Genomic DNA, 21618 nt, shown 5'->3' with positions numbered 1-21618 from the left:
CGCTATTGAACACTTTGTGTTGGTGTATTTATCTATTTATCTATGCATTACTAACATCCTCACTTATTCCACTTCCACTTCTCTGCTCTCAGAACACAGTCAAAGAACCTCCACAAGGTCCAGGTCCAGGAGGAACGTCTCAGAACCTCCACAAGGTCCAGGTCCAGGAGGAACGTCTCAGAACCACCACAAGGTCCAGGTCCAGGAGGAACGTCTCATCACCTCGCGTCTCGTTTCCCCGTCTTCAGGTGAGTGACAGCATCTCAGGCAACATGTACCGAGTCATTCACAGTGAGCATCTCAGGCGACATTTACTCATTCACAGGGATGTGCTCATGTGGATGTTTTATTATTTTGCGTGCACGTGCAGCGGAGTGATCACCGATTGAAATAACCTCTTTAATGTAGGCCTTTTTTATTAAGCCACATTATACTCTATTTTTACTCTAATTGTATTCTATTCTATTCACTTGCATAATGGGGAAAGTTTAGTGTTGTCAGTCATAATTATGCATATTCAGCATTTACCTTGCAAATGTCACCTCTGTAATTTAATTATTTCATGAATCCACCAGCCACTGTTATCCAACTCTTTAGAGTTAGACCATACATGGGCAACTGGCGGCACGGGGGCCACATGTGGCCCCCACCTTCACTTAATGTGGCCCTCGGGTTAAAACATGATCCGCTTTAATTAGCGTTAAAGTCTAAATTAGTAGTTTAATGAGTAGTAATGTCCGATTTTTATGTCCAATGTATTTATATCTAGTTTATAAAGTTATAACATAACTATAATTCAAGGCATTTGAAATTAAATAAAAATGTTACTTCAGGATTTCAATTCAAATAGCAAAATAGCTGATCTACAAGCTCAAATGTTATATTTGAGTTTGAGTAATTAATGTGTAATTAATGTGTCCACCCTTCGCCTGGCTATTTACCTTTTTGTGTGAATGCATTTGAAATGGACATTCTACATTGCATGCTACTGTACATGTGTGAAAGGCCAACATCAGACAATGTCCGACCCGTCCTGATTCCCCGGACATGTGCCAGTGTTCATATGAGAAAGGGGCTAATGGTACAAATGTCTCTGTCTCTCCGTCTCTCTCTCTCTCTAGTAAGAAAAACACCCTCAAAACAGACATGGCTTCAGGGAGCAACAGGGGACTTGATGGTATGTATCCTGGCAGGAGACATGCATTTTGTTTCATTTTTGAAAGAGGGAATGCTGTGATCTTTTAACCCCTAAAACATGATCATCATCAGGTACTATGATTAGAGATTAGATTTAGTGTACAGAAAGTGTTAAAATTATGTTTTTATGTGGCCACACCCACCAGCTCATTAAGTATGCCTGGTTTTCAGGTGGGTGGTGATGGTTGGTGATCAACCTGAACTGAAGCCGCACCCACAGCTGTTGTTGTTTGATAAAGGGGGAGGGATTAGGGGAGGGGATGATAATGATATTGTGATGTCACTATGTCTGGTGTATTTCGGTTGAGCCTTTTCACTCAAGACTTTCAGCTTTCAGATTGAAGAAACCAAAAATACACAGGGAAGACATATTTAAATATTCTAATACCACACCTGGGGGTCTATTAGAGTAATGTTAACTCAATAGACCCATACAAAACAGAAAGAAATACAAAAATCACGGCACTCCATCTTTAACCACATGAACCCTAGCATCTCTATTCTGGGGGATCATTTGGCAAAACCATCTACAAGCTCACAGTGTTGCGCTAGATCTATTTTAGAAAGAGAAAGGAAAGAGGCCCCTAGCTGGACTCCTGTCAAATAGGCTATACAATTTACAATTTAGGCATTTAGCAGACGCTCTTAATCCAGAGCGATTTACATTAAGCAAGAACAAAAAAGCATGGGAATACATCACATAAAAAGCATTTATCATGAACCATGCGTAAGCTAAGAAAGTAACAGTGGAATATCTATATAATGAAACTATACATATATACTATACTATGCTATACATATGTACTATGACGTGCTATGACTACATACAATGCAATTATAGTACTGTCTACAATACATAACATGCTATAAGTCTGTATCAAATGCTATCCAAGTCTACAGAAATGCTATCTAAGGGGGTAGGGTATAGTGTTTAGGTGGTTAATGAAGACAAGCAAAAAGCAGTTTTAGAAACCACAAATGTTTAGCCTCATTAACCATATCCTTTTAATCCACCAGATCTGATCATAAATGATGAAGAACTTCGCATTGTGATGGTTGGGAAGACTGGAGCTGGAAAGAGCGCCACTGGAAACACCATGCTGGGTTTTAAAGCTTTTGACTCCAAGTTTAAAACTAGATCTGTGACAGTCAACTGTCAGAAAGTCAGAGGTGTAATGGCTGGTAGAAAGGTCGCTGTTATTGACACGCCAGGCTTGTTCGACACCACGTTTAGCAAAGCAGAAACCCTTAGAGAGATCACACAGTGTATTAGCTTTGCTTCTCCTGGTCCACATGTGTTCCTGATTATGATCAAACTGGATAGATTCACAGAAGAGGAGCAGAGATCTGTGCAAATGATTCAGGAAATGTTTGGCCAAAGGTCACATGCATACTCCATGATTCTGTTCACTTATGGTGACCGACTTGAGGATGAAACGATTGAAGAAATGTTGAACGAGGATCCAGTACTACAAGGAATACTCAACACATGTGATGGTCGCTATCACGTCTTCAACAACAAAAAACAGGACCCCTCTCAGGTCACTGAGCTGCTGGTGAAAATCAATTCGATGGTGCAGATGAACGGAGGAAGCCACTACACCACTGCAATGTTCCAGGCAGCGGAGAGAGCACTGGAGGAGGAGAAACAGAGAATTCTCAGAGAGAATGAAGAGAAGAGACACAAAGAGATGGCAGAACTGGAGAAGAAATATGAAAAAGAGGCAAAGAAAAAAGCAGAGAAAATGATGAAAGAGCAACAAAAACAAGCAGAAAAAGCTGCTAGAGAGAATGAGGAGAAGAGACGCAAAGAGATGGAAGAAATCAAGAGAAATTATGACCTCATGAGAGAGGCTCTGAAAGCTAAGGAGGACGAAGAGACGAGACGCAAAGAGGCAGAAGAACTGAAGAGACAATATGACAGAGAGGCTCTGGAAAAAGAAGAGAAATTTAAGAACGAACAACTGGAAGAACAAGCAAGAATTGCCAGAGAGATGGAAGAGAGGAAACGTATAGAGATGGAAGAACAGAGAGAGGCTCACGAAAGAGAAATGAAAGAGATGCAAGATCGACACCAGAGAGAAGCAAGAGATACTGCAGAGAGAACGTTCACAGAAATTGGACGTAATGTCGGAGAGAAAATTGCAGGAGAAACTGGTGCAAAAATAGGGGCAGCTATAGGAGACGTAGTTGATACAGTTGTAGAGAAGTGCAGTATCCAATGAAAGACAACGGTTAAGACAACGGGATATTTCACTTAAAAAAAGGTTAGCTCATATTACCGTCTACTCAGGCTTTTGTGAGCGCCCCAGACAGTTTTTAAGTTGCTTGATTCAGTATTTAGATAGGCTATATGATATTAATTTGATCCTATACAAACCCCTTGTAACAACTTCTACTACGTGAAGGGGGCGTGTTTTTCCAATGGCTTTTTTATCTAGTTTATTCTATTTTATTATTTGATTTGAATGCTTCACTCAACTCACAATATGATTTGAATCACAATATTAGGTTCACGATACGATTTTTCACGATTTGTATATTTTCCACACAATTACCATTACTTTTACACAAACCAATATTTTCTTGTTTTTCTTTCACAATATTGCTTGTGTCTCTGTCTGTGCCTTGCAGTCTGCTCTGCCACTACACGTCAACACGTGGAGAAAAGACGCGATCATTTTGTTCAAGATCAAGCTAAAATGTACTTAATTGTGTAATAAAATGTAATTAAAGGTTTGACCACTGCAGCTGTGCTTTTGGAGTCATGAATTTTAAACCCATGATTGTTCATCAATTTGTGTGAATGTCAAAATAAAATAATGTAATGTAAGAAAATGTGATACAACACAGTCAATAGCCTATTATGTAAACTAATTATACAAATGACTTTTGTTTACAATCTAGGTGTTAATATTGATGACCACTCACCAGCTAATGATCAAACATGTTTTGATGCCAAAAGAGATGTGATCTTGTATCAATAGATTTATATCAATTCATGTATCAATTGTATTCATAAGAAGCCATAAGACTCCTCAAACCTCTCAATGTCTCATCATTAGATAGTATAGATTGGCATGCTACCTCACCTGCCACATGCTTTGTCTGTGTGCGGCATGCCGTGCGTGCGCCCTAATAAAGTAAAAATAACCTTTTTTACACATCTTGTTATTCATAATTTCAGTTGGGTCTCACCAGTTAGCAATTAGAGGATGCTTTACTTCATCACTAGAGGAAGAATAAGACTGGTTTCTGAAAATAAATGTTTCTATCCAGAGAGTAAGAATGTTAAGTGTTAAGAATTTAAGCCTACAAAAGTCAATGTGAATTCCTTTACTTTTTCCTTTCCTCACCCAGCATGCCCAAACCCAGCTCTGTACTGACAATGTTAGATCTGACAGTGCTCAGGTTGGGGGAATACCAGCAGCCTCTTTCCCATGCGTTCCTATACACTGGCACATTAGACTGTGAACATCAGGCAGGGGCGGCCTTAAGACTCTGGGGTCCATTTCAAGAGCTAACTTGGGGTCCCCATATCATAGGGGGTCCTTCAAAGGGACCCCCAAATTGATACTTATTAGCCCACGGACCCCCATGTGAAAAAGCTATGCCAGGGACCCCGAAGATTTTTACGCTCCAGCAGTGAATTTAAACCTGTTTAATTTCAAGGACCCCCAGTTTGATCTGCATTGATTGATTCAGTATCAAATCTTCATATTTGATAGTTTTCATGTGAATAAGTGGGTGGCATCTCATTTTGCGCAGGTGCGCTTTGAGGAACCCGTGGTTGTCAAGGTGACCGCTGAACCTAGAAGTTCATCTAGCAACCTGCCTAGCAACAATGAGCATCGCAGTAGAGGTCACAGGAGGAGAGGTCGTCGTCACGGTAACAGTTTTCTACAAACGGTGTATAATAGTCCTTTCCTCACATTCCATCTCCTCTCTCATTTTCTCATGCTGTCTCGTCTCTTCTGATTCTCTCCCCATCTCCGCTCATTCTCTTTTCTGAGTTTTCTCCTCTCGTATCATTTCATTATCTTGCCTCATCTTCTCTCCTCATTCTCCTCATCTCATTCTTTCTCATTGTCATGTTCCGCATCTCATTTTCTCCTCTTGTCTCGCCTCAGTCTTGTCTCTTCGTTCTCATCATCTCTTCTCATTCTCTCGTCTCCTCATATCTCATTCTCTCCGCAAACCTTAGCCAAATTCCAATACCCCAAAGGTAAATGCAAGGAAGCTGAGGGCAGCACCGAAATATGGCTGCAGCTGTGTAGTTCTGATTGTTGTCTCTATCCCCTGTAAATGCAATGAGTGCCTGCACAACAAAGTATTCCACCCACTTAATGTGACAAATAAAGGTGATTCTGATTTCATCCTCTCTGCTCTGACAGGTGAACCAGGGGACCACAGGGCGTGTCCTCCAGCTTCAGTATCCAATGGGGAGTCCATACGTTCAGAAGTGGCCGACTGCCTATTGGAAGAGGCAGAGCCAAACACCTTACTGGCACTGAAGGCGGAGCTCCTGTCATTGGAGGTTTCTGTGGTTGCTGACTCATAAACACTGCATGCTGTACTATAGCACTACATTCATAAATTCATACACACTGCACAATAGTTTAAAATACCTGACTATTATAGTACTACATACTGTACTATAGTACTACAGCATGCACATGAATAGATACTTTACGGGCCGTTCACGCCGAGCATGATAACTACAACGATAACTCTAACTGAAGTGGATGGCACAGTCAACACCACAACTGTATTAACAACTATATTGTCAACGATTGTTATTACATTTCAATGAGCATTTCAAAGATATAAGTATAGGGGACCAGTCCATTCAGGGCTTTATAGGTGATGAGAAGAATTTTGAAAGCTCAAAGGCTACACACAACACAGTTCACATGAATACATACTGGCTGTGTTTTCCTATAGGGGGCAGAGTTTAACTCCCAGCATGCCGTGCAGGAGACTCTACGTTCATCAGTCAGAACCAAGAACCTGATCAACACCAAGGCTACAGAAGGTAAAACCATAAACGTCAGCGTTTCACCTACATCTGTTTAAGCTCATGAGCTTGTAGATCCGCTATTTTTCAATATATAAAGTTTAAAACACCGAAAGGGGTTCCCGCCCAGAATTGGTTAATTCCAACTTCAATGCATTAGGCCATTTGATGATACCATTTATGTTTTATGTCTGGGACCCCAAACTACACTATAAAATCCCCTGTTTAACTGTCAGAGTTTAAAAATGGACAACTGGATCCTCAAGGGTCCATTTGGTTCCAGTTGTACACTCTGTTACAGACTCTTATAAGGAAACATTTGGACCCCTGGTGGTTCTCGGACCCTAGGTTGAGACAGTGAACGACACGGTATACTGTGTTTCATGCAAAATTAAGATAAAATAATCTAGGTAGCTCAGTAGATAGAGCTCTTGTTTTTATCGCTCTGATCCAAAATTTCATAGGAAATATTAAAAATGTATAAAAATCGTTATAGTTTGACGTGTTGGTCACCATATTAACTGCATAATATTTCCTCAATCTCTTATCTCTCTCTAGCTGTGAATTTCCCGCCCTCTCAGCATCTCTTAAGCTCATTGGTCAGTTTGTCTGTGGAAGAGGATCAGTTGATTAACCAGGCGCTACGTGATAGGCTGCCACTGGCCCCACCTACCCGTCTTCATGATAACAAGGTAAATGTTTACATTACATGCAGTGGTTTAATGGTGTTTTATTTTCTTCTGTGGTACGGCATTTTAATGACACCACAGAACAGCTGATAGCCTAGGGTATGAGAGTTTTAGACGCAAACTCAAAAGTAGAATTAAAATATGGACTGTGTGTGTGTGTGTGTGTGTGTGTGTGTGTGTGTGTGTGTGTGTGTGTGTGTGTGTGTGTGTGTGTGTGTGTGTGTGTGTGTGTGTGTGTGTGTGTGTGTGTGTGTGTGTGTGTGTGTGTGTGTGTGTGTGTGTGTGTGTGTGTGTGTGGCAGACGGATGGCCCCTCCCTCCTCCCGTTTGTGAACTCTGTCCTCTTCAGGGAAATGCCCCTTCTAGGAGAGGAGCCAGGCATCAAGCCACGCCCCCAACCGACCCCTCGCCCCGCCCATTCCACATTTGACCTTTACAGACGACACACGCAGTGGCAGGCCTGACCATAGATATAAAAACATCGATGCCTCATTGGCCGCTGCAGTTCATTGGAGCTTCCTGTATCACACTGCAAGGCGGAAGTCAAGCAGAAGTGTGGAAGGCATGCTGCGCCGCTGCCACTCAAAAGTGACTACCAATCACACTGCATCTTTTCCGGGACTCAATCAAAGGAGCTTTATTGGCACGAGAAAACGTTCACATTGCCTCTGATTGGCCTACCGAACGTCCCCTTCTGTGACGCACGCCCGAGTGCGTCACCATGTGCGTCACAGAAGCCTGCCTCCTCTCGAGATACAGACACCCCAGAGCCGATGGAGGTGCAGGTGTCTACCTTTCTATGTCTACGGGCCCATGCACATACACACGCATACTCTCCCACTGGTATTAAAATGTCTGTTCTATACTATTGAAACCACAATGGACATTTAAAGAATTGCAAGAATAACCAGTCTACGAGGTCACATGAGTTCTCGTTTGAGTTTTCTTCTTTTTGGTGTAACTTTGTTTTGATAAGTACTCTATAAACAATGTTGTATTTATTTGGCAGAACATAAGCCTATATCTGTCACTTTATTTTATTTTGAATCGTATCTGTTCTGTTCCTGTGTTTTACTCTTACTGCTGTTGATGACAACTGCATAATTTTTTACCAAAGAGGATCAATAAAGATTTATCATATCTTAACCATACAAACACACACTCACTGGCATGGGATGGATCAGATGGATACTACTGTCTTAGTGTCATGATAGCTCTGTCATTTCCAACTCCTAGGTCTGTGCACTGTGAGAATGAATGATCTGCAAGCTCGTTGAAGTGGAGGGTGGAGGCCTGTTTCAATTGAAACTGGTGAAATATCTCAAAGGCCTCCTATGAGTGAATCATAACTTGGTGTTTTTTTACAAGAAATTGTTAAGCCTGGAAGATATTTATTCATTTTATTTGACCCTAGTTATATATCTTTTTAAACGGCACAGTGATTGTACCATAGCTCTTAGATTATATTAATGTTAATATAATCACTGACTCCTGAATTTTAGTTTTATAAGAAAATGGTCTGAAGTAATACCTAAAGTATTTAGGATTTGAACATGCATGGTACATAATTGGCAGACCTAAATGTTTCCTTCTAATGAATGGCTGATCACAGGTTTTGAAGTACATTACTTCACATATTCTTTTCCAAATTCTTTATATTTTTACATTTTGCCAAAAAAATTGCCAATTTAACATTGAGGTGCCCACAATGTTCAAATGCCCACTCTTTGCTTATACCGTTCAATTTAGTGTTGCACGCATCCATCAAATTCCTATTGTCATATGAAATCGGTCCATTTCTAATCCATTTTGAGTCATAAACTATAGTTGCCTCTGCAGTCAGTGTAGGCCAGGGACAGCGGATGTCTCTGTCTAGGCCTACTGACAGCTCGCTGAACTCAAGTCTCTAGCGGTGGCATTAAGATGTTTCTCAGAGGGTTCGATATGTTTCTCCCAACAGTGGCCGTTGTGGTCCTGTGTGAGCTTGCAGGTTCTGTCAAGCCTACAGAGATGAGTGTGACGGTACCATCCGTCAGTCTATACTCTATAGGATCATTTTCAGCATTATGTTGAACCTCTAATTCAGTACTTCTAAAAGTGGGGTCCGTTCGCCCCATTGACTTCAACAATTCGACACGTTCCACACCACCACGGGGGGTGCAGTGGTCGGTCGGTCGGACCCACGGTTGTCCAGAACCGCCCCAAAAAGGCCTCTGCCTGGGCTCTGGACAGGGCCCCTGTCCCATATGGAGCTGGCCTGTTCTGACGTCTGCATAGACTCCATATTTGGGCATACCTGACAAAGAACTCCATATATGGTCCTAAAAGGGACATATACATAATGTCTGGGTGTTTCCAACTTGCATCGTTCCAAGTAGGCCAGTGCCCAACGGGCACCTCTCTAGTTCTAGTTTATGTAAATTCGGCCATATCCACTTGCCCAAATGTGCTGACGTGTGATGACGGCTATGGCCGTTTTTTTGGGCCAAGGAGTGTTTTTAGTGCAAAACGAATGCTTGGAATGGATTCAGAATCATGAAAACCCCCTAGTTTGACATGTCACATGCTACTTAAAGACAAAGTAGGCTATGATGAAATGTGGTAGGCTATACAAAAATTGTCATAACTTTACGGCTAATCTAACTCTATCTAAGTCCTCTGCTCCAACACGTTGTAGTGTTGTTCAGATATGTGGGACGTTTTGATAATATCAGTTGAAAGTAGATTTTCTTTTTCTTCTTTTATATAAACTTATTGATGGTGTACTACAGCCTTCTTTTACACACATCTTCACATGGGCTTCGGAGCAGGTCTGGGTGCACCACCACCCTGAGGCCTGAACCTGGGAGGTGGGGTGCGGTCCTTCCTCGCCTCAGAGGAACGGTTCCTCACCACCTTGCTGTGGATGGCACAGCTCACGCAGTAGTGGAGCTTCACGTACAGCTTGGGCAACACGTACACGTCAAAGACGCTGGCCTCCGTGATGTCCCTGACCGCCGCGGCCTCGACGATGTTCCTGATCACGAACTTCTTGATGGCCTTATCCTTTGGCACGCAGCGGGCACAGTTGGTGCAGCGGATGGGCTGCACATGCCCACGGCCCTTCTTTGCACGACCGTTATTCCTTCTCTTTTTGGTCATGTTGATGGGGAGATAGAAAGAGCAATCCTGATGGAAAGCATGTATTTATGCAGTGTATTATGGTGACGTTTGGGTGACGTTTTAAACATTTAACTTGTCGCGCGGGCAACATCAACAAACCGTCCTCCTGAGTCCTGAGCAGATCTATACAAAGCGGTTTGCAGACGCGACAGGTTGTGCGACAGCTATTGTATAGCGATGGAGTCTCTCTCTCGCCTCATTTTAGGAGGAAGAAATAGGAAACTGGTTCTCATCAACTTCGGATCTGGGACCTAATAGACACTATTGGTCCCAGACTTATAGTAGCCTATATACTCTATTAAATAGAGTATAGCTACTATAAGTCTGGGACCAAATAATGGTACCACTATAAAATAGGCATTTAGATACAAATGTTATGTTTTATTCATTCAGCTCCCTTCAGTGTACAATTAAATACACACATATTTTACAAAAGCCACATATTATTAATAGTTTATTTATATTATTAACATTATGTGCCTTTATTAAAGTAAATTATGCTACCTTGACCAATAAGTACCCCAAATAATCGACACGCAGGGGATGTGTCATTACATTTTTGTAAATTAGTTATTCACTACATCCACCACGAGGGGACACTACTTATTTCTATGGACATCAAGTCAAAGTGCCCTGTAGTGTACTGTGCGGTGGGTGAATTGGTGAAAGTCAAGAATTGCCAATGGACAAGATTATTATTATTCGTGACTGGCCTCAAAACTGCATGACATTACATATACAGACAACATTAGAAAGACTGGTAATGTATGACATTGGAAACAATACTTGACTGTACCCGGAACCATTGTTACATGACATAGCTTTCACTCCCGGACATATTTTGGTAGCACACAAACGCTCTATCGAGCTGTACTCTGACAACAACAACAGCATCCACAAAACAACCCTATTTCTTCTTCAACAGCAACTGTTGAAGTGATCAGATCCACTCATGTCTACCACCAGCAGCGACTCGTTCCACAACCAGCTGGCCGCGGTGATCGAGGTCCTGGCGAACAGCGCGGTGGCAGAGATCTGCAAGCTGGTGGATGATGGCTACGCGGTGCTGCGGCTGGAGATCACCCAGAACCAGAGGGAGATAGACGGCCTCAGGAGGAAGCTTCTGGTCGCCAAGTTCCAGACATCCAGACGGAACAACCACCACCTTGACAGACTGAGCGCTCTGAGACGCAACAGCCCAGCCCCAGTAGTGAGTGGACAGTCGCACGGTCATGACATTATTTTGGCATTGAACGACGTTGGAACATATTTTGATTGACTACTTTATTAATCAGAAATGTCAAATGTAAATTAATGCAACAGGTACGGTCAGACATTAAGGCTAAAAAGATAACACAAACAAAAGTCTGGGGGACTTAATTGTCCTATCATGTGTTCAATTCATCAACATAGCGTTAAAAGCTACACCAACTAAAAGGAGAAAGGGGAAAACATCAGCAGTGAACGACACTTCCATTGTATCAGGGAAATTGCATTTTCTCAGGCTAGTTTTGAAAGAAACCAGTGATTCACATTTTTAATGGATGGTGTCAGGGCATTCCACATTTTGGTGGCAGTCTGGCAGAGTAAAGTAGCATTAGTACATTACTAAGGGAATGTTTGGATCAAAAATCTATTTGTATTTGCGCTTATTGTAATGAAAGATTGCACAGGGTATATTCAAAATGACGTAGAATTAAATTATCAACAATGATTGCCTGGTAGAAACTAATATACTCAAAATAAATAATGTTGCGACTGTAGGTCACAGATTACTATGAAAACCTGCAAGAACTGTCAGTCCGTCTGTCACGCCACCATATATGGCCGTCAGTCCGTCACGCCCTGTGACACGTCATGCTACCATATATGGCCGTCAGCCCATCATCACACCTCGTGACACACTCCATATATAGCCGTCTCTATGTATGTCCGTTTCCATATACTGTATGAAGATCACGACACTCACCTCATCAAGCCAGCAACTCTACATCTGACCACAAACCCTTAGATCCCCAAATGGAGCTGACCTGTTCTGACATTCCATATGTTGATCCTTTCCCAACCATCCTTCCTCTTCGATGTCTCCCTTTTGACTGATACCTGTCTATTCAAACTCTAGATGGGCCTGCCCCAAAGTTATTAGTGCAGCTGCGCCCGGCTGGCGGAAACTAGTGTTCTCAACAGGCCCGAAAATTAAGGTTCGGCCCTACGTGGGCCCTCATCAAACCCTGTACACTCAAGGCACTGCTCCCGGCTGCCACCCTTAGATCTCTCTATATGGAGCTGACCTGTTCTGACATTCCATATGTCCATATGTTGTCCCTAAAGTGCGAGGTCGTTTCTCAGATGTAGATCGGCTATTGTTCGACAGATTAATTCATACAGATGAATAGAAATAATATACGGTGGCTCAGGGGTAGAGTGGCTGGTGGTAATCGCAAGGTTGCCAGTTCGAACCCGGGCTCCCCCAGAGTTAGTATCGAAGTGTCCTTGAGCAAGACACAGAACCCCTAATTGCTCCCGATGTGCTGGTTGGTGCCTTGCATGGTTTCCACCGCCATCGGTGTATGAATGTGTGTGTGATTGGGTGAATGTAATGCACAATCTATGTAAAGTATATAAATGCACCATTTACCATTTAATATGATTGAAGGAAAAGGAATTAAGATATAGCAATTATGTATTAATTGTGACAGGTGACCCGCGGATCTTCAGCGCCCAGTAGAGCCAGATATAACTCCACGACCAAGAACTCAACACAGGGAACAGAAGGAGAGGAGGAGGACGGGGGCGCTGGTTTTCCTATCATCTTGAAGGTGGAGGCGGGTGACGGCAACACACTCAAAGGTAATAAAAACATTAAGTCATTGATTATAATGCAAAAACACATACACACTATACACGCTTCTTGATTATTTAATTAATCATCAGTAAAGTAATCGGCCCTACTCTGCACATACTCTTTACATTTCAGAGTTGTAATAACCAACTGATACTTTACTCTTCTCCTTTCAGACATTCAGCCCCCAGTCGAGCATGGAAGTGAAACAAACGCTATACCTAGAACCCTCACTGTAGAGCCTGAGAATCATCTTCACCACGTCGACCACCAATTCAACACCCGTCACCATAGTAACGGAAATGTAAACAGAGAGAACCACCATCCATCATCTGACCGCAATAACAGATTCACCAACACCACACGCCATGACGATGGCAACCTGTTCACAAGTGCATCTGAGTGGGCAGAAGCTGGTGCAGGCATAGAGGTGTGGAATAACGCTGGCAGCCTAACCACAGGGAACTGTTCTCTGGACCCTCCACATAACTCTGGCGCACAACAAGAGGGGAGAACTGGGAGCAACACTGATGGCAGAGAGGGTTCTCCTGGAGCTTCAGAGGACCGGCGAGGACACGTTTCTGGCGACCCGAGTGACATTGCTCCATTCCTGGCTGGTAATCTAGACTGGGAACCCGATATGGTGGTGGTGGATTCTGTACCAATTAAAGTGGACGAAGACATGAGTTCAGAGTGGAGCATAATAAACAGGGATGGGATAACCAGGTCTGTCAAACAGAGACTCAAGAAACACGGGAGAGAGGAGGAGCTAGAAGCAGCGCACTCAATCCCGACACTGAGCACAGAGACCTTAGACAGAACTACATGTTTAAAGTCAAGTTTGGTTGTTAATACTAGTGCCACTTCCTATGGCCTCTCCTCTTCCTCCTCCTCATTCTCTGCAATCAAAACCCCCAGGCAGGTTTTACACCCTCAGGCAAACCGAGGAGACAATCAGTCGTCTTCCCTCAACGAAATTGCAGCTTCCTCCACTAGGGAGTTCAGCAGGCTCCTGAGCTCCATCCCGCCTGTGGCGCTACCTGCCCAGCCAGCCTTTGATGCCGGAGGTCAACCGCTCCGTTGCGAGCTGTGCGGGAAGACCTTCAGAAAATTCCAGAACCTGCAGCTGCACCAGCGTGTGCACATGGGCGAGAAGCCATATGGCTGTCGCCACTGCTCTAAGCGCTTCTCCTACCAGCATCAGATGAAGAACCACGAGCGTGTACACACGGGCGAGAAGCCGTACGGCTGTCGCCACTGCTCCAAGCGTTTCTCCTACCAGCATCAGAAGAAGAACCACGAGCGCGTTCACACTGGAGAAAAGCCGTTCCCCTGCCCAATCTGTGGCAGGTGCTTTGTGGATTCCAGCAACATGAAGAGACACCTCAGAATCCACACTTGATGGCGTTGTTGCTAAAGCATTGAAAGAAACAACGCACATCCTCAGTCTCTGGTGCAGACTGAGCCGAACTGCAAAACACCAGAATATAGACTCCGACAATAACGATGACCTTCCAGGCTTATGCAAAGGTTAAAATGTATTTTAGATAGCAAAAAAAAACATACTGTAGCCAAAGGCTAAAGTGTATTTTAGACAGATGCCAGGATCATTTGTAGACCTGGCATCCTGTTTAGACTGATGATGATGATGATCGGTTCTTGGTTCCTAGATTACTATTGCTGTCCATTTGATGTATTACCTTGTGTGTACCTTGCTTACTATGTCACTCTGGATTAAAAACTGCTAAAATGCCTAAATTGTATGACTGGAATATAGAGTTGAATCGTACTCACTGTGCGACTAGACTAAACAGTTGAATATAACTCTTTGTAGTGGCAGTTTTGAACCACATGTGAGGTGTCAATGTGCTTCTGGTTCAAATCTTCTGCCGAGCCAAAGCTATGTGAAAATTAACCAGAACAGGAAACGGGTGTGCCACATTCTGGAAATCTTGGACTACAGTTAAGCACATGACAGAACCTATAGTTCTGTACTTCTGTTCTATACTTGGATAGAGCCCACTGTATGACTGGTCACATGGACCTAATGCTTGTGCACTGTTCATTGGAGCCATATATATTTTAAAAATCACACCTGTGTGAAGTGAGGGGTGCTCTTATCATCGTACATCATATTGTAAAATAGACACTATCTATTTACTCATGACGTAAAATTCTCCATTCATTGTCAATGGGAATTAAAGTACCACTTCACCACTTTTCAACCTATCTTCATACAATAGGTCCTCACTAATAATCATGGCGGTCTGTGTCTCATAGGAGGGCTGTGGGCAGTTCAGAAACCGTCTTCCAGTGACATCATCGATGGGAAATCCAAGCTAATAGAAACTGCAGGCTTTCTAGTCCTGAAATGTTGCAATGCGAAAATGGAAGCCATCGTTCTCACGATAATCTAATCTATTTTTGTAAAAGAATATTGTTTAAAAAAAAATCTGCCTAATGATGATGTCACTGGAAGACGCCATTTTATCATGATTATTAGTGAGGACCTATTATACAAAGATAGGTTGAAAAGTGGTGAAGTGGTTTAAATGTTCCGCTTTTCTCAGACACATGACGTACATTTTCCATTCATTGTCAATGGAAATGTAATCTTTGTGTAGGACAAAATTACCACCAACATGTGGTTTGCCCGATTTGCTCGTTTACATAAGCCGTAAGTTTTCCCTTCAATGTCGATAGCGGTTGTTTTGATCTTTAATTTACGTCATATTTAGCGGAATTCTGACGTAATTTCTCCGTTCATTGTCAATGGCAAATCGCTGCCACTCAAAGGGACTACTGGCCAATCACAGCGAGTCTTTTCCGGGACTTATCAATTCAGTCAAAGGAAACACGTTTACATTGCCTCTGTTTGGCAAGTTGAATGTTAAACTGATTCCAGCGAGTTATATTCTAAAGTGTTTTTTCTGGATTAACTGGTTTTATAATAAGTGACACTGCGATGACGTTGCATAAAATGTAGTTTCTAAAATTGTTTGTGTTGACTGGAGACTGTGAGAGAAAGTAAAGGCATGTCCGAGTCCCCTAACCACTTACAATCTCAATCTGGTGCCCCTGTTTGTCATGTCATTATAGACATAGACAAAAATGTGCAAAAATAACCAGTCTACGAGGTCACATGTGTTCTCGTTTGTTTTTTCTTCTGTTTGGTGTAACGTCGTTTTTGATAAATGCTCTATAAACAATGTTGTGCTAAGCCTATCTGTCATTTAATCTTTATTTTTTTTAAAATCTTCTTACTGCTGTTGATGACAACTAAATTTACCAAAGAGGATCAATAAAGCTGTATCATATCTTAATAACCATAGGCTACAAACACACATGGTCTTATCTGCTTGCTGGTCATATCATATGATGGTTGGTTGGTTGGTGGATAAGATGGATACTGGATGGCTTTGTCATTTCCAACTCTTAGGTCTGTGTACTGTGTGACTGAGAATCAATGATCTGAAAGCTAGTTGAAGTTTTTACTCCATGCAGTAGGTGGCCTCAATGGTCCGGGTACTACCCTCAAACCTCCAATCTCATACCATTTCAGCACTAGACAGGAAGCAACTCAAGCAGAAGAAGAAAACATGATGGACTGTTTACAAACATCCACAGCACACAACAAAACAATTGCTTCTTGAACAGTGACTGTTGAAGTGATCAGATCCACTCATGTCTACCACCAGCAGCGACTCGTTCCACGCTCAGCTGGCCTCGGTGATCGAGGTCCTGGCGAACAGCGCGGTGGCAGAGATCTGCAAGCTGGTGGATGATGGCTACGCGGTGCTGCGGCTGGAGATCACCCAGAACCAGAGGGAGATAGACGGCCTCAGGAGGAAGCTGCTGGTCGCCAAGTTCCAGACATCCAGACGGAACAACCACCAACGCAGCAGCAGCACCGTTCATGTGAGGCCAGCCCCAGTGGACTGTTTTATTTTTAAATTATTATAATGATTAATGAATACATTATTTTGGCGTTACAGCAGGTACAGTTACAGTCAGACATTAAGGATAAGACAAAGTCCTGGGGACTTGTTTCCATTGTGGTCCTATTTGTTCAACTCGTCAACATAGCATTAAAAGCTACACTATTAAGTAAAAGGAGAAAGGGAGAAAACGTCAGCAGTGACACCTCCATTCTATGGGAAATTGCATTTTCTCAGGATAGTTTTGAAACAAACCAGTGATTCACATTTTTAATGGATAGTGTTGTTTCTTCTATAACTGGCCTGGGTGGTACCAGATCGTTGCCCCTCCCTCTAGTATGTAGGTGTCACATACTTTGGAGAAGTAGTTAGTCAGGGTCAGGTATGAGGGTATTGGGGCACTGCCCCTTTGATTATCTTAAATGATAAAATCCCATTTTTAGTTGATTAACCCTGTCTTCTACCCTGAGCCAGGTACATCTTGAGCCATGGTTCACAGGCGCTCCTAGTTGTTTCTAGGGCTGCAACTAACGATTATTTTCATAATCGATTAATCTGCCGATTATTTAAACGATTAATCGGATTATTACACTTATTTAGCTATCACCTTAGAAATATATTTTAGGTAATTTCTTTATGTTTTATGTTCTAACAAAAAATTTAATTCATTCAAAAATGCATTTATTAGCTGCTGATTAGGCTGCTATTCAAATAAAATCAATTAAAGCAACTTTAGCTAATTTTTAGACTTATTCTGACTGCATACATTTGATTAAAGAATAGAATTGTGTCAGTCTAAAAGGAACAGTACTCTTCTGAACTCAAATAGGTAATTTAAAAATAAATATTCAAGCCATGTTTTGTTCTTGATACTATAATCGGTATGTGTCATATTTTGCTTTGCAGTCGCTACTGTGCAATTGTAAGGGAAGAGAGATGGCTCACCTATGATAAATTGCAAAAAACGAGTGATTAGTTGCCGATTCGATTAATCGACTACTAAATTAGTTGACAACTAATTGAATAATCGATTCGATTACGATTAATCGATGAATCGTTGCAGCCCTAGCTAGGTGATCTAAAATCTATGATTTACTTGCTTGATCACTTTTGATGCCGTCTTTTTGTTGTCAAGAATACAGCTTAAACTTAAATAGAATGAAAGTATAAACAATGACTGGTAGTAACTAATATACTCAAAAATAGAACACACACACACACACACACACACACACACACACACAGTATATAGCAACATAATTTTTTGAATTAATATAGAATTGAATTGGCCTAAATGGGATAATTGTGACAGGTGACCCGTGGACCTTCAGTGCCCAGCAGAGCCAGAAGTAATCCAGCGACCAAGAGCTCAACACAGGGAACAGGAGGAGAGGAGGAGGACGGGGGCGCTGGCTTTCCTGTCATATTGAAGGTGGAGGGTGACGACAACACACTCAAAGGTAATAAAACATAAGACAAAAATAACGCACATCCTCCGTCTTTGGTGCTGAGCCAAACTACAAAACAGCAGAATCATTCATTACGCAAAAGAAGGGGGCTCGTAAGCACATATTATCCACGGCAGGAAACACAAGAACGTGTCTAGAATGCAGACAGTACTGTGGCAATAAGTCCTAGTTATTCTCAAACTTTTACATTTCAAAGACATCTACATTTTTGTGTGTGGTGCGTGCCTGTGTGTGTGCTCGTGTCACTCAAAAGGTTAAACATTATGAGAGGGTGAGCCCTGATGAAGACACTCTTTGAGTCGAAACATGTTGGCCTATTTTAACTTTTCTAAATAAAGTACATCTATATCTCCTCATTTTTAACGTTTTGAGTGCTCTGATCGCCGCCTTTTCTAGTATTCTAGTCCCACTGATCCTTGAAGCACCAGCCTACTTTACATTATTATTTTTTGCATCTCCATCGAGAACCTGGTTGATTTTCTTTTTTGTAGCTATTGTTGTATGTTCTCTAGTTGTGTTTTTTTGTACATGCAGGGGCGAAAATGATCAATAATTTTTAACCTTTGAACCTCAAGTATCCAGCTGTCCTCATGTTGAGAACATCATATACTATGTAAATCAGTGCATTTTTAAAAAGAGAACTTGTTACTTGTCCCCAGTTGAACCTCCCTGAATACCCTAAATAAACATGTGAAATTAAATTAATGTACAGCATGAAATTAATATACAGTAAAAATGTACATCTAACAAGTGAATGCAAGCCACATCTTTTTTTTTTATAAATTGAGAAAGCTATATCTGCTGACACAAACAATAGTTGCAGCCCTACTCTCTACCAACTGATAATTTACTCTTGTCCTTTCAGACATTCAACCCCCAGTCAAGCATGGAAGTGAAACAAACACTACACCTAGAACCCTCGCTGTAGAGCCTGAGAATCATCTTCACCACGTCGACCAGCGATTCAACACCCGTCACCACATTAACGGAAATGTAAACAGAGAGAGCCACCATCCATCATCTGACCGCAATAACAGATTCACTAACAACACACGCCACGACGATGGCAACCTGTTCACCAGTGCATCTGAGTGGGCAGAAGCTGGTGCAGGCATAGAGGTGTGGAATAACGCTAGCAGTCTAACCATAGGGAACTGTTCTCTGGACCCTCCACATAACTCAGGCCCACATCAAGAGGGGGGAACTGGGAGCAACACTGATGGCAGAGAGGGTTCTCCTGGAGCTTCAGAGGACCGGGGAGGAGACGTTTCTGGCGACCCGAGTAACGTTGCTCCATCCCTGGCTGGTAATCTGGACTGGGAACCCGATATGGTGGTGGTGGATTCTGTTCCAATTAAAGTGGAGGCAGACATGAGCTCAGAGTGGAGCATAATAGACAGGGATGGGATAACGAGATCTGTTAAACAGAGACTCAAGAAACACGGGAGAGAGGAGGAGCTAGAAGCAGCGCACTCAACCCCGACACTGAGCACAGAGACCTTAGACAGAACTACAGGTTTAAAGTCAGGTTTGGTTGTTAATACTAGTGCCACTTACTATAGCGGCCTCTCCTCTTTCCCCTCCTCGTTCTCTGCAACCAAAACCCCCGGGCAGGTTTTACACCCTCAGGCAAACCGAGACAATCAGTCGTCTTCCCTCAACGAAATTGCCGCCTCCTCCACTAGGGAGTTCAGCAGGCACCTGAGTTCCATCCCGACTATGGTGCTACCCGCCCAGCCAGCCCGTGACGCCAGAGGTCAACCGCTCTGTTGCGAGGTGTGCGGGAAGACCTTCAAAAAGTTCCAGAACCTGCGGCTGCACAGGCGCGTGCACACGGGTGAGAAGCCGTACGGCTGTCGCCACTGCTCCAAGCGTTTCTCCCGCCAGCATCAGATGAAGAACCACGAGCGCGTTCACACCGGAGAAAAGCCATTCAGCTGCCCCATCTGTGGCAGGTGCTTTGTGGATTCCAGCAACATGAAGAGACACCTCAGAATCCACACGTGATGGCGTTGTTGCTACAGCATTGAAAGAAATATCGCACATCATCTCTCTCTGGTGCTGAGCCGAACTGCAAAACAGCAGAATCACGCAAAACAGGAAGGGCGCTCGCACAGCATCGGCATAGGATAGTAGATGACAGGTCAGGTGAGGTGATTGGTTGTAAGTAGGGCTGGGACTTTAACTGATGAATTGAGATTAATAATTACAGAAAAAATTATTTGATTAAAAAAATAACTAATTTTAATCGTGCATATTGTTTGCACCACAGAATCGTGCACACAATGGGAGAAGAAGCCGATCAGACCGCTTCGCATGGCCCAGTGGATGGGAAATTTAGATTTATATAGGCCAATGTGAAAAGGGTGCCATTTCTTCTCACACCTTTTATGGCTTTTATGGATGATTTGAGGCATTTTGTTCCAAAAATGTGTTTTGCAAAAATCCACCTGTTGGTGGCACTATAACAGGCCAATGTTAAAAGGGTGGGATTTATTCCTCAGCCTATTAGGAAATCGTGTGGAAGATTTCACGTAAGTTGCACGCTGCCTTCATGACTTGAGGCTTTTTGTTCAAAGTGGGCCAATCCTGCACATTTTGGAAGCCAATGTTAGGCAATTAGGATGGAATTTGAAATATCGGACAGATCCGTCTTGAGCACATGGCTATTGAGATACTGTGTAACAATTTGCGGGATCTTTGGACAGAATCTGGAGGAGTAATATAAAAAAGGCTTCCTGGTGGCACTATAAAATGTGAAAAATGCAGCGTCAAAGGTTCATTTGCCTCTAGGAAGTGTGCATGCAACATTTCACGCAGATCGGTGCAGTTTTAGGTAAAAATGTGAAAATATGCCTCATGGTGCCGCTATAACGGGCCGTTCTGGAAAATGGAAATGAATTCAGAGGTTCGTTGTTGGCATCCAGGGAGTGTGTGTGAAAATTCTGAATGAATGAATGAATTAATCAAAATTAATTATTGGTCAATTAAAACAGATTTTGGTCGAGTGAATCAATGAGTGAGTTTTTGTCTCCACCAGGCCGAAGGCCTGGGGAGAGAGTATGTTTTGCACTCCGTCCGTCTGTCTGTCCATGTGCAGCTCATCTCCAGCACTGTTAACGTTAACCAGCACCGTTAACGTATAGCAAAATATTGATATGTGAATAATTTTGATTAATTAATTACAATGCTTCAAATTAATTAATTATTTTTTCTAATTGAGTCCCAGCCCTAGTTGTAACACATACTGTATAGGCTTTTTTGCGATGACCTTCCAGGCTTATGCAAAGGTTCAAATGTATTTT

The 21618-nt window shown here is 42.6% G+C and overlaps 4 protein-coding genes across 5 annotated transcripts in view; 3 read left to right on the top strand and 1 right to left on the bottom strand.

Annotated features, from left to right (window-relative positions):
- Positions 1-3665, top strand: part of LOC310858190 (uncharacterized protein) — a gene marked incomplete at its 5' end in the record, with an annotated part of 208254 nt that extends 204589 nt beyond the window's left edge. Inside the window, 3 exons of the mRNA XM_083764295.1 lie at positions 93-248; positions 1122-1177; positions 2215-3665. Of these exons, the coding sequence (XP_083620421.1) occupies positions 93-248; positions 1122-1177; positions 2215-3422 (1420 nt within the window). The 3' untranslated portion in view covers positions 3423-3665. The remainder of the gene's footprint in view (positions 1-92; positions 249-1121; positions 1178-2214) is intronic.
- Positions 3666-9685: 6020 nt separating this feature from the next.
- Positions 9686-10049, bottom strand: LOC310858511 (small ribosomal subunit protein eS26-like). The gene has a single exon (XM_083764646.1). It carries the CDS (start codon positions 10041-10043, stop codon positions 9693-9695), a length of 351 nt encoding a protein of 116 aa, XP_083620772.1. The 5' UTR covers positions 10044-10049; the 3' UTR covers positions 9686-9692.
- A 905-nt stretch (positions 10050-10954) lies between these two features.
- Positions 10955-15313, top strand: LOC310858738 (uncharacterized protein). 2 transcript variants are annotated; one of them, XM_083764985.1, is made up of 3 exons: positions 10955-11274; positions 12764-12914; positions 13083-15313. In XM_083764985.1, the coding sequence occupies exons 1-3, from the start codon at positions 11017-11019 to the stop codon at positions 14306-14308; spliced, it is 1635 nt and encodes a 544-aa protein (XP_083621111.1). In that variant the 5' UTR covers positions 10955-11016; the 3' UTR covers positions 14309-15313. The 2 variants fall into 2 exon arrangements, with proteins under 2 accessions (XP_083621111.1, XP_083621112.1); XM_083764986.1 differs by having other exon boundaries at positions 11262-11370.
- A 1213-nt stretch (positions 15314-16526) lies between these two features.
- LOC310859031 (uncharacterized protein) lies at positions 16527-21199 on the top strand. The gene is made up of 3 exons (XM_083765383.1): positions 16527-16824; positions 18157-18304; positions 19179-21199. Exons 1-3 carry the CDS (start codon positions 16591-16593, stop codon positions 20318-20320), a joined length of 1524 nt encoding a protein of 507 aa, XP_083621509.1. The 5' UTR covers positions 16527-16590; the 3' UTR covers positions 20321-21199.
- Positions 21200-21618: the final 419 nt, after the last annotated feature.

The sequence above is a fragment of the Protomyctophum parallelum genome (genome assembly GCF_964188405.1).
Source record: "Protomyctophum parallelum genome assembly, chromosome: 5".
In the NCBI taxonomy this organism is placed as follows: Eukaryota; Metazoa; Chordata; class Actinopteri; order Myctophiformes; family Myctophidae; genus Protomyctophum; species Protomyctophum parallelum.
The sequence above is the reverse complement of the archived record's forward strand: the minus strand, read 5'-3'. Positions and strand labels throughout refer to the sequence as shown.